This window comes from Odontesthes bonariensis, chromosome 9 (assembly GCF_027942865.1).
Source record: "Odontesthes bonariensis isolate fOdoBon6 chromosome 9, fOdoBon6.hap1, whole genome shotgun sequence".
NCBI classification, from domain to species: Eukaryota; Metazoa; Chordata; class Actinopteri; order Atheriniformes; family Atherinopsidae; genus Odontesthes; species Odontesthes bonariensis.
The window spans coordinates 3534521-3547653 of NC_134514.1; the positions used below are offsets into that span (position 1 = coordinate 3534521).

The 13133-nt window shown below is 37.1% G+C and overlaps 1 protein-coding gene across 4 annotated transcripts in view; it reads right to left on the reverse strand.

Annotated features, from left to right (window-relative positions):
- The window catches only part of LOC142387984 (leucine-rich repeat and fibronectin type III domain-containing protein 1-like protein), a 470255-nt gene that overhangs the window by 23811 nt on the left and 433311 nt on the right, over nucleotides 1–13133 (reverse strand). For all 4 annotated transcript variants that reach the window (XM_075472790.1, XM_075472789.1, XM_075472787.1 and 1 more), the window contains exons 13-15: nucleotides 4519–4702; nucleotides 925–1141; nucleotides 575–838 (exon numbers count right to left, since the gene is read on the reverse strand). In XM_075472790.1, the coding sequence (XP_075328905.1) occupies nucleotides 717–838; nucleotides 925–1141; nucleotides 4519–4702 (523 nt within the window). In that variant the 3' untranslated portion in view covers nucleotides 575–716. The remainder of the gene's footprint in view (nucleotides 1–574; nucleotides 839–924; nucleotides 1142–4518; nucleotides 4703–13133) is intronic.

Consider the following 13133-nt stretch of genomic DNA (forward strand, 5'->3'; position numbering starts at 1 on the left):
GATGCAAATGTATTACTCTGTTGAACGCATATTGTTTTGAGAAGCAAAACGCTTTATTTTTTAAACCCCAGCCAACTAGCCGGACTACCTTCATCAACACCAAAACGAGGCTGGAACTCTGCTCACAGGACGCAGCAGGGGGTAAGAAGATGTTCATAAATGATGCTGCTGATATGGGATGTTACACAGCTTCATGTCAAAAGAGGCGAACTATCCCTTTAAGACCTGTTTGCAGGAAGAATGGGACAAAATAACAGCTGGAACTCTGCATCACCTGGTGTCCTCACTGTCAGGACGTCTCTGAGTGTTGGGAGAAGGAAACATTACAGAGTGGGAGAAGATTCTCTGACGGACCTTTTTTATAATGCAATAAAGGCCTAAAACGTAAAAATATTAACGAATTTAAACCAAACTGTTGACACAAAACATGAAAAATCCTCCGTTCAAACCGTCTGTAATTAAATTAAACTCAAAGTAACTTTTTCTGCTCTGCAGCTCCACATTTTGACTGAATTATTCTACTTCCTGTTTCTCTTGAACATCACCGGTGAGCCCACCTCGTCCTGCTACTCACCGATGTAAAGAGCTGCTCCTCACGGTGAAAGTGGAGTTTGGCTCCAGGCACCAGCAACAAAATAAAAAACTGAACGAAAAGGGGAGAAGGTGGAGTATCGGGCTGAGAGTTCGGTGGGGTTTCATCGACTCTTTCTCGTGTGTTATTGGGAAATGGCGTCATCGTCACGAGTGGGATTTAAATCCACCACGGTCGTCCCTCTAAGGGAAGCTCCTCCCATCCCCTCTGACGACGACGGCTGAGAGTTTTTATTGGCACCTCCACCTGGGAAACAAAATGGAGTCAGATTTTAGAGGCGGAGAAGGAGGAGGAGCTGCTTCCTGTTCCTCCTCCTCATCTTCCTCGCCTACCTTGGCCTGAGGAGGAGGAGGGAGGCAGAGCCAGGATGGTGGCTCCTCCTCCTCCTCCTCCGTTGGTCTGGGAGCAGACGTTGGCGTGGCGTGCGGCGGCCTTCTGCTTGTAGTGGTTACTGTGCAGCTTGTACTTCATCAGGAGGATGAAGATGAAGACGAGCACGGAGGCCACGATGATCCCGCCGATGATGATGATCATGGTGCCGCCCAAAAACTGAGGAGAGGCGAGAAGAACATGCAGACGTTCAGACAGCCGCCCACAGAGGTGGGCAGTAACCAGTTACATTTACTTAAAAATTATACTTCCAGGAGCAGTTTTAAATTAGGGCTGGGCAACGATTAAAATGTTTAATCTAATTAATCGCATGATTTCCCTGATTAATCACGATTAATCGCATTTGTACGCAGAATCCAAAAATGAATCCAAAAGTAGCGTATAGCTTTTAGCATTTAGCTTTATTTTAAATGTGCTGCCATATGAATGAAAGTGCCATAACATTTGTTGTGCAAACACACTTTTAACATCAGCATCTTTCTGTAGTTTTTATGTAGAAGCCTCGCTCCACTCTCTGTTTCCTTGAATGACTTGCTGCTATCAGTTGTGTGTTTTGACGTTACTCAACAGTTACTCAGTACTGGAGTAGTTTTTTCACCGAGCACTTTTTTACTCTTACTCAAGTAATTTTTGACTACTACTTAAAAAAAAGTGGGTAATTCCCTATATTTAGACATTTTGTGCATTTCTAAACAAGCTGCAGGACTTCTAAATGTGTGTTTGGGTCATTTAACAGTGAATCATGTCTATTCCGTTAAAAACTGCCACCTGCTCAGTCTTAATAACTCTACTTAAGACTGTGTAGTTTCATGCAAAGCTTCTTAGTAACACAAACAACGGGAAAAACAAAACAATGGGCCGCGCTGGAGCTTCATTACAGCTTATATCTGATTGTACAGGAACGCCACGGGAAGAACGGCGCATGGTCATTATTCTGGAGACCCTCCAAAGCCCAGAAACCGTGTTTTCAGGGGAACTGAAAAGCATCCTTCAGTGCACACAAATAATGAAACAGCTGCGACAGGAAAACTAATTTAGTTCAGCGAGCAAAGGATTGCATGTTGTGAGCTTCAGGTGGTAAAACATGGCCTAAAAATATTCATGTTCAGTCCTGATGCTCTCGTGTCAATATGGAGCAAAATATTGAATGAATCCTTGAATATATTGAATGAATCCTTGAATATATTGAATGAATCCTTGAATATATTGAATGAATCCTTGAATATATTGAATGAAACTTGAATATATTGAATGAATCCTTGAATATATTGAATGAATCCTTGAATATATTGAATGAATCCTTGAATATATTGAATGAATCCTTGAAGATATTGAATGAAACTTGAATATATTGAATGAATCCTTGAATATATTGAATGAAACTTGAATATATTGAATGAATCCTTGAATATATTGAATGAAACTTGAATATATTGAATGAATCCTTGAATATATTGAATGAAACTTGAATATATTGAATGAATCCTTGAAGATATTGAATGAATCCTTGAATATATTGAATGAATCCTTGAATATATTGAATGAATCCTTGAATATATTGAATGAAACTTGAATATATTGAATGAATCCTTGAATATATTGAATGAATCCTTGAATATATTGAATGAATCCTTGAATATATTGAATGAATCCTTGAAGATATTGAATGAAACTTGAATACATTGAATGAAACTTGAATATATTGAATGAATCCTTGAAGATATTGAATGAATCCTTGAATATATTGAATGAAACTTGAATATATTGAATGAATCCTTGAATATATTGAATGAATCCTTGAATATATTGAATGAATCCTTGAATATATTGAATGAAACTTGAATATATTGAATGAATCCTTGAATATATTGAATGAATCCTTGAATATATTGAATGAATCCTTGAAGATATTGAATGAATCCTTGAAGATATTGAATGAAACTTGAATATATTGAATGAATCCTTGAATATATTGAATGAATCCTTGAATATATTGAATGAAACTTGAATATATTGAATGAATCCTTGAATATATTGAATGAATCCTTGAATATATTGAATGAAACTTGAATATATTGAATGAATCCTTGAATATATTGAATGAATCCTTGAATATATTGAATGAATCCTTGAATATATTGAATGAAACTTGAATATATTGAATGAAACTTGAATATATTGAATGAAACTTGAATATATTGAATGAATCCTTGAATATATTGAATGAATCCTTGAATATATTGAATGAATCCTTGAATATATTGAATGAAACTTGAATATATTGAATGAAACTTGAATATATTGAATGAATCCTTGAATATATTGAATGAATCCTTGAAGATATTGAATGAATCCTTGAATACATTGAATGAAACTTGAATATATTGAATGAATCCTTGAAGATATTGAATGAATCCTTGAATATATTGAATGAAACTTGAATATATTGAATGAATCCTTGAATATATTGAATGAATCCTTGAATATATTGAATGAATCCTTGAATACATTGAATGAAACTTGAATATATTGAATGAATCCTTGAAGATATTGAATGAATCCTTGAATATATTGAATGAATCCTTGAATATATTGAATGAAACTTGAATATATTGAATGAATCCTTGAATATATTGAATGAATCCTTGAATATATTGAATGAATCCTTGAAGATATTGAATGAAACTTGAATATATTGAATGAATCCTTGAATATATTGAATGAAACTTGAATATATTGAATGAATCCTTGAATATATTGAATGAATCCTTGAAGATATTGAATGAAACTTGAATATATTGAATGAATCCTTGAATATATTGAATGAATCCTTGAATATATTGAATGAATCCTTGAATATATTGAATGAATCCTTGAAGATATTGAATGAAACTTGAATATATTGAATGAATCCTTGAATATATTGAATGAATCCTTGAATATATTGAATGAAACTTGAATATATTGAATGAATCCTTGAATATATTGAATGAATCCTGAATATATTGAATGAATCCTTGAATATATTGAATGAATCCTTGAATATATTGAATGAATCCTTGAATTTGAGCAACTGAAATTTAACGTTTTAACGCACAATAATAATAAATGTAACACGTTAACATATAGATGTGCGTGTACATATATATAGATTATATATTTATTTATATATATATATATTTATAAAAATATAACTTATATGATATGATTTTATATTTATATTAATATTAATTTATAATATTTATAAATAAATATAAATTTATATATATATATATATATATATATATATATATATATATATATATATATATATATACGGTATATATATATATATATATAGAGAGATATATTTATAATTAATTAATGTGTTTATTAGTATTAATTTGACTCTTGTATCCAAGCCTGCCACATAGTAAATCTCTCTTGTGCAGGAAGTCTGAGCTGGAAAACAAAAAGTGTAGATTTCTGAGGATCCCAGGGGCCTCCGTGTTGTTGTTGAGCTCAGCTCGCTGTCAGCGCCGCTTTAACACACCCACCTGGTCTCGTATGGAGTGGCAGCGTCCGTACTCCGTGTCCGTGGTGAAGGACACGCAGCCCACCAGCTTGGTGCCCGTCAGCGTGGTGATGCCGTCGTCGTACACGGCCAACACGCACAGCTCGTAGTCCCGGGACGTCGCCAGGTCGCTCAGCAGGAAGTATTTGTGGTTGGCTGGGATCATCCTGAATGACACACAGAGGGATTAAATGCATTACAGCATCATGGATGCTGAAAGATGTGACACAGAGGGCATCCTTCAACAAAGTCTGGACCCACATGCTGCATGCAGGTGGACTTAAATCCCAAGTTTTAGTCCAAAACCATGAGCTGAGGGGGAAACTGGACTTTGCAGCTTTGATTAATTTGGTAAAAATAGGATCAAAAGATATTTTAGATGCAAAATGTCATTTAAAGCCACATCTCTACACAGTAAACACACACTGTAACGAATTGCTGTATATTCAGAATCAGAAAAGGTTTTATTGCCAAGTAATTTTTACATCACGAGGAATTTGGCCCGGTCCGTTTGGTGCCATAAAAACAAAAAATATAATAATAATAAAACAAAGTAATAAATGTAAAAAATGTTAAAAATATATACAGAAGAGTGCGTTAATGTATGGATTTACAACAGTATCCGACTGTATTTTACAATAATTGTAAAATACTGTTGAATATTCATCCCTCACATGTAAATTAACAGTTAAATAGCGTGCGGAGGAGACATTTTTTAAACTAAATGGCTTTAATTTAGCTCCGCCTGATATAAAAACATGCCTGAAAGTGAATTGTGTTGAGTTGTGTGTGTTATAATCTCAACTATCAGTCTCAGGCTTTGCTGCAGAGTCAGACGTGTGATTATCTTTGTCAGAGTAAAACCAGCGAAGCACAGAGTGAGTGGAGTTTAAACACAGTATACTCTCAGTCCAAATGAAACAGCTTTTATAGCGAGTCTGACAGTATTTCACCCCCAAAACAGAGTTATTCATCAAAGAAAAGAACAAATACTGCCCAAAATACTGATTCCCTGTTTTTATTTTATGGAAGAAAAGGCAGCTAACCAGGGGTTTGTTCTTTGAATGTTAAATAAATGTTAGAAATTACATCCATCAAACCACACGGCTGTCTGACTCATGCACACCTTTACCACCTGATTCAGCTACTTTATAACATCTGGAGCTTTTAAAAGGGGGATTTATCCTTCATGTGAACTCAGATACTCTAAGGTGGGTTTCTGCTCCTCCACACTTTGGGATAAACTCCACTTTATGCAGCCACCTGAATCTCCATCATCAGTCAAAGATCTTGGTGACAAAACGAATGCAAAATGATTATTTAGTTAGTTTATTAATCACATTTGTACGCAAAATCCAAAAATGAATCCAAAAGTAGTGTATAGCTTTTAGCATTTAGCTTTATTTTAAATGTGCTGCCATATGAATGAAAGTGCCATAACATTTGTTGTGCAAACACACTTTTAACATCAGCATCTTTCTGTAGTTTTTATGTAGAAGCCTCGCTCCACTGTCTGTTTCCTTGAATGACTTGCTGCTATCAGTTGTGTGTTTTGCCTTTAAGTGATATTTTAGACTGGAACTACTACGCTGAGAAGACAATTCAACTTGGCAGTGTTTACAGATGACTTTGGTTCTGTCGACTCCGCCGTCTGGAAGAACTTTAAAATGAAAATGGCCGAGTAAAAGTTCCGTACCCTTCTCCAGGTTTGGTGGATCCGCCGATTACTTTCTTTTCCTGTTCCACAGCAGACAGCAGCAGACTTTTACAAAATAAAAGCCTGTGAGCAACAGACTTTTACAAAAATAAAAGCCTGTGAGCAACAGACTTTTACAAAATAAAAGCCTGTGAGCAACAGACTTTTACAAAATAAAATAAATTTAAAAAATTTAGGAAAGAAAAAATTGCGTTAAAATAAAATAATAACAATAAGTAATAATAATATATAAATAAAATAAAACAATAATAATAATAATAATGAATAAAACTTGCATTAATGCGCGATAAAATATTTGTCGGCGTTAAATAATTAACGAGTTAACTCGCCCAGCCCTACTTATAACTTGTTGTTTAGGTTTGCTCCTGTTTTCCTGTGGGTTTATAGTTGTTCAAACAAATGTAGCCTGTTTTTATATCTGTATCTGCCTATATATTTGAGTATGGATGCTGCTGTGCACCTGCACAGGTGTGCAGTCATTAAGCGGTAAATCAGAGCAGCTACAGCTCTCTTTCTGAGCTGTTAAGCCAAAGTTATGTTATAAATCCTGGTGCCAAACACAGTTAAATAATCATCAGTGATGCACTGATCTAATGTCCAGGAAGGTGTTTGTACATTTAATTATTTTCCATCTTTGATGGACTTTATCAGCTGTATTCAGCTTTCATTTTATCTCTTCTGCACCCAGAATAAAGCTTATTTCTATGTTTGCTTGACAGTCATATCCTGTCATCACGATGACTTTAATCAGTCTGCTCAGAGTGTTCCCATTAAAATAAATGTGCTTCGATAACGTGTTGATCTGCGTCTCAGTCCTTCTCCATCTTATCAGCACTGATTGGTGCTCGGGCACATTTTACATATCGGTGCTGAAGCCTCATTGTAATCATATCCGTTCCATTCGGCTGAAGAGGGGGATGAGTGCAGATCCAACACAAATGTTCAGGTACAAAGAGGAGGAAAAGTGTTTCCCAGTAATACAGAAGATGGAAGCCGAGGCAGGAGCCGAAGCAGTGGGAGTATAAACCCGATCAAAAGGCAAACAGGAAGCTGAAAGGGATGTCACCTCGGAAAAAATCAAAGGGTACGAGTCAGCGTGGGATTAAAGATGAAGGGGAGGAGAACACGGTGAAAGGATACGGAAGCCCAGAGCGGACAAGGTACGTATAAACTTTTTTTCTGATGGTTTTCTGGAGATAACGAGATAATTTACAGATGGTTTTCGAGGCCACTTTTTCTCCCCAGGCCGCCCCTGTTTATATGTGTTTATATGTGTTTCTGGCAAAGGTTTTTACCCATCTTTACCCCCTGTTAGGATGGGCATGTAGCCCACAGAGTGTTTTATTCACCAACATTTACATCACACAGACTTTGACATAAACACATACTGCGGACCAGGAGCACTGTGGTCCTAGCAGCATTACTAGCAACAGGAAAGCTCTCTCGAGTGTGGTACAACTGGCAGCCTTATATCCTACTCGGGCTCTACCAACCAAACCCCTGGGGGATTCCTGCTCCTCCCATTACACATCCCCATAACAACAACACACAAAAACCTTAAAATACATTTACCCTCCATTATAAAATCAATCAATTATACTTCCTAGCATGTCTAAACCATAGTACTAAATCTAAAAAAAAACTTCCTCTAACTGATTCTGGTGCACTCCCCCCTACACCAATCAGCACATGGTATGACCCGGAACCTTCAAATGCTGCAGACCGAATGTAGGGACTCCCGAGCACATAAAACATATGACAATTTGGCTGTATTCGAAACCGCATACTTCTCCTACTACTCATACTAACTTTAACTTTTTTAAGTTCCCGGATGCATACTAGATTCTCCGAAATGTTGGGTATGCATCATGAGGTTACTACTCATACTCAAACTACCCAAGATGCAACGTAACGTGACGTCGCCGATCGTCATTTCCTGTCAAAACGGCAGTTTCAAGCTAGCTACAACGAGGGTAGCTTCACTTCCTGTTTTCAAAACAAAAGCACCAATTGTATGGTAATGGCTTTCCCTATGATAAAAGGCAACGGGTATTTTATTTTGTGAAAATAACAGGAAGTGCGTTGCTCACTGCGGCTAGCTTTAGTAGCGCCGAATTCGTGGGAACAAACTTGTAAATAGCCGGTATTTTGTCAGGTTTTCAACACGTTGGGGATCTAAACGACTACTTTCTCACCTGAAAATGTTTCAAATGTTGCTAAAGTTTACAGAGTTTAGAGCTTAAGAGAAATCAGCTTCAGGCCGGCTGATTTCGGCTCGGGCAGGAGCGAAATGCATTGTGGGTAAACGCTCTGCATACTGTCTGATCGATGAGTATGCAGAATGGAAGTATGTAGTATGCAGCATGCGGATTCGAACACAGCCTTCGTTTGTGCCTCGTTATTTAACGTATTACTCATGTGACCTCCAAGACCAAAAGTCAGTAATGAACATTACCTTCATCTTTACCCGCCTTTTCATTGAAAATTGAATAAAGTCGCCTATGAATCAAACATGGAATGTGGAGCGTTTGTGTGAAAATGCACAAAGCAAATCCCGCTGGTGTGACGAGCATTTAGTTTTTCTCAAGATAACGAGCACCTCTCTTGCATCATTCGGTAACCATGGAGACGGCCTGGTCCCCTCAGCTGGTCACTGATGAAGTCGACTATATCAGCAGGATCACTGAGGTGGTCGAGCCAGCCGTCTCCTTAAAGGACGCGGGCTGATATGAAAGTTATCTCTACAAGACAAACTAATTGCAAACACATAAAACACATATAAACAGGGGCGGACTGGGGAGAAAAAGTGGCCTCGAAAACCATCGGTAAATTATCTCGTTATCTCAAGAAAACCATCAGAAAAAAAGTTTATACGTACCACGTCCGCTCTGGGCTTCCGTAAAAGGAAGAAATGAGTAAAAGAAAAGAAGAAGAAGTAGGAGCAGAGACTCAGAAAGGTGGACGGGTGGAAATATGAAACCTTTACAGTTTCCAGCTTTAGGTCAGACACAGACGGTCTGAATAACCTCCATCTTTGGGTGTTTCTCTCACAGTCTGACGCAGAAAGCTGTCAAAATAACGGCAGCTTTTTCCCTCCAAAGATGCACTTCTTCTTCTTCTTCTTCTTCTTCTTCTTCTTCTTCTTCTTCTTCTTCTTCTTCTTCTTCTTCTTCTTCTTCTTCTTCTTCTTCTTCTTCTTCTTCTTCTTCTTCTTCTTCTTCTTCTTCTTCTTCTTCTTCTTCTTCTTCTTCTTCTTCTTCTTCTTCTTCTTCTCTGTGTGCTGAACAAAAAGAGGATTTTACGTCTTCTTTAGAGTCTGACGGCACTCATTCCGGTGAGATTTATGGATCTAGGATCAGAAAGCCAGGGTCGTCTCATCCCATGAAGAAGAAGAAGAAGCCAAATTACACAAAGGTTCAAAGGTTTAAACCCATTTTGCTGTGATCACTATCTTTATTTTTCCTTTTGTCTGTAATCCTGCTGATTAAAGGTCAAGGACGAATAAAGATGTCTTATTGTGCTTCATGAAAACCTTCAGAAACAATGACTTTCAAACCATGAGACACCTTCAGGATGGTTCCTTAATATAATAAAAGGTTTGAGAAAGAAAAGAAGAAGAAAATGGGCCGCAGGAGAAAAGATGCCATCAGTGGAAATGATAATTGAGCAGAGAAACATGGAAGCTGTGATCCAGAACAGCCTCTGATTCACGGAGATAACCGCCGGACCGAATAACACACTCATAGCAGCATCCAGTACGAGTTCATCAACAATAATCATCAACATTTCAGCTTCTTTTAAGTCATTGTTCCAGTTTTACAGCATCTTTGCTGTTCAGTTCCAGTGTTGTTATTCACTTAGAGGCGTGAAGAGGCCGGGGCGGCGTTTTATTGGCCATCTTGCGGTAATTCAGGGACTCAGACGGGCTGAGACGGGCCAAGGAGATGAACAACAGAGGCTTTATTTAGAAGCTGAGGTGTTGCCAAGGCAGGAACAAAGAACTGCAAATAAAACTTCATGCAAACAGAAGCAGGATGAACTGAAAGACTGATTAACTGACGAGGAAATCAGGACGTACGATGAACTGGTAGATGAGATGGCCGACCAGAGAACTATGAGAACTGGGAGGGAGCTGAGGGAAGCAGATGAATGAATGAACAGGTGTGAAGGAGAACATCTGGGGGTAAAGGCAGAGAAACAGAGGCTGTGTTCCAAACCGCATACTTCTCCTCCTACTCATACTAACTTTCTGAGTTAGTATGCGAGTTTGAGTAAGCGAGAAGTTCCCGGATGCATACTAGATTCTCCGAAATGTTGGGTATGCATCATGAGGTTACTACTCATACTCAAACTACCCAAGATGCAACGTAACGTGACGTCGCCGATCGTCATTTCCTGTCAAAACGGCAGTTTCAAGCTAGCTACAACGAGGGTAGGTTCACTTCCTGTTTTCAAAACAAAAGCACCAATTGTATGGTAATGGCTTTCCCTATGATAAAAGGCAACGGGTATTTTATTTTGTGAAAATAACCGGAAGTGCGTTGCTCACTGCGGCTAGCTTTAGCAGCGCCGAATTCGTGGGAGCAAAATTGTAAACAGCCGGTATTTTGTCAGGTTTTCAACACGTTGGGGATCTAAACGACTACTTTCTCTCCTGCAAATGTTTCAAATGTTGCTAAAGTTTACAGAGTTTAGAGCTTAAGCGAAATCAGCTTCATGCCGGCTGATTTCGGCTCGGGCAGGAGCGAAATGCATTGTGGGTAAACGCTCTGCATACTGTCTGATCGATGAGTATGTAGTATGGAAGTATGTAGTATGCAGTATGGAAGTATGTAATATGGAAGTATGTAGTATGTAATATGTAGTATGAAGTATGAAGTATGGAAGTATGTAGTATGTAGTATGCACTATGTAGTATGTATTATGTAGTATGTAGTATGAAGTATGGAAGTATGTAGTATGTAGAATGCAGTATGTAGTATGTAGTATGTAGTATGCAGTATGTAGTATGTAGTATGCAGTATGTAGTATGTAGTATGGAAGTATGTAGTATGTAATATGTAGTATGAAGTATGAAGTATGGAAGTATGTAGTATGTAGTATGCAGTATGTAGTATGGAAGTATGTAGTACGTAATATGTAGTATGTAGTATGGAAGTATGGAAGTATGCAGTATGTAGTATGCAGTATGTAGTATGTAGTATGGAAGTATGTAGTATGTAGTATGCAGTATGCAGTATGTAGTATGTAGTATGCAGTATGTAGTATGGAAGTATGTAGTACGTAATATGTAGTATGTAGTATGGAAGTATGTAGTATGCAGTATGCAGTATGAAGTATGGAAGTATGCAGTATGTAGTATGCAGTATGTAGTATGTAGTATGGAAGTATGTAGTATGTAGTATGCAGTATGTAGTATGCAGTATGGAAGTATGTAGTATGTAGTATGCAGTATGTAGTATGTAGTATGCAGTATGTAGTATGGAAGTATGTAGTGTGTAATATGCAGTATGTAGTATGAAGTATGGAAGTATGTAGTATGTAGTATGCAGTATGTAGTATGCAGTATGTAGTATGGAAGTATGTAGTATGTAGTATGCAGTATGGAAGTATGTAGTATGTAATATGTAGTATGAAGTATGGAAGTATGTAGTATGTAGTATGCAGTATGTAGTATGTAGTATGCAGTATGTAGTATAGTATGCAGTATGTAGTATGTAGTATGCAGTATGTAGTATGCAGTATGCAGTATGTAGTATGCAGTATGTAGTATGCAGTATGCAGTATGCAGTATGTAGTATGTAGTATGGAGTATGCAGTATGTAGTATGCAGTATGTAGTATGCAGTATGTAGTATGTAGTATGCAGTATATAGTATGTAGTATGCAGTATGTAGTATGTAGTATGCAGTATGTAGTATGTAGTATGGAAGTATGTAGTATGTAATATGTAGTATGAAGTATGGAAGTATGTAGTATGTAGTATGCAGTATGTAGTATGGAAGTATGTAGTATGTAATATGTAGTATGTAGTATGGAAGTATGTAGTATGCAGTATGCAGTATGAAGTATGGAAGTATGTAGTATGTAGTATGTAGTATGCAGTATGTAGTATGTAGTATGGAAGTATGTAGTATGTAGTATGCAGTATGTAGTATGCAGTATGGAAGTATGTAGTATGTAGTATGCAGTATGTAGTATGTAGTATGGAAGTATGTAGTATGTAGTATGCAGTATGTAGTATGGAAGTATGTGGTATGTAATATGCAGTATGTAGTATGTAGTATGCAGTATGTAGTATGTAGTATGTAGTATGCAGTATGTAGTATGAAGTATGGAAGTATGTAGTATGTAGAATGCAGTTTGTAGTATGTAGTATGGAAGTATGTAGTATGTAATATGTAGTATGAAGTATTAAGTATGGAAGTATGTAGTATGTAGTATGCAGTATGTAGTATGGAAGTATGTAGTATGTAATATGTAGTATGTAGTATGGAAGTATGTAGTATGCAGTATGCAGTATGAAGTATGGAAGTATGTAGTATGTAGTATGGAAGTATGTAGTATGTAGTATGCAGTATGTAGTATGTAGTATGGAAGTATGTAGTATGCAGTATGTAGTATGGAAGTATGTAGTATGTAATATGCAGTATGTAGTATGAAGTATGGAAGTATGCAGTATGTAGTATGTAGTAAGCAGTATGTAGTATGAAGTATGGAAGTATGTAGTATGTAGTATGCAGTATGTAGTATGCAGTATGCAGTATGTAGTATGCAGTATGTAGTATGTAGTATGCAGTATGTAGTATAGTATGCAGTATGTAGTATGTAGTATGCAGTATGTAGTATGTAGTATGCAGTATGCAGTATGTAGTATGCAGT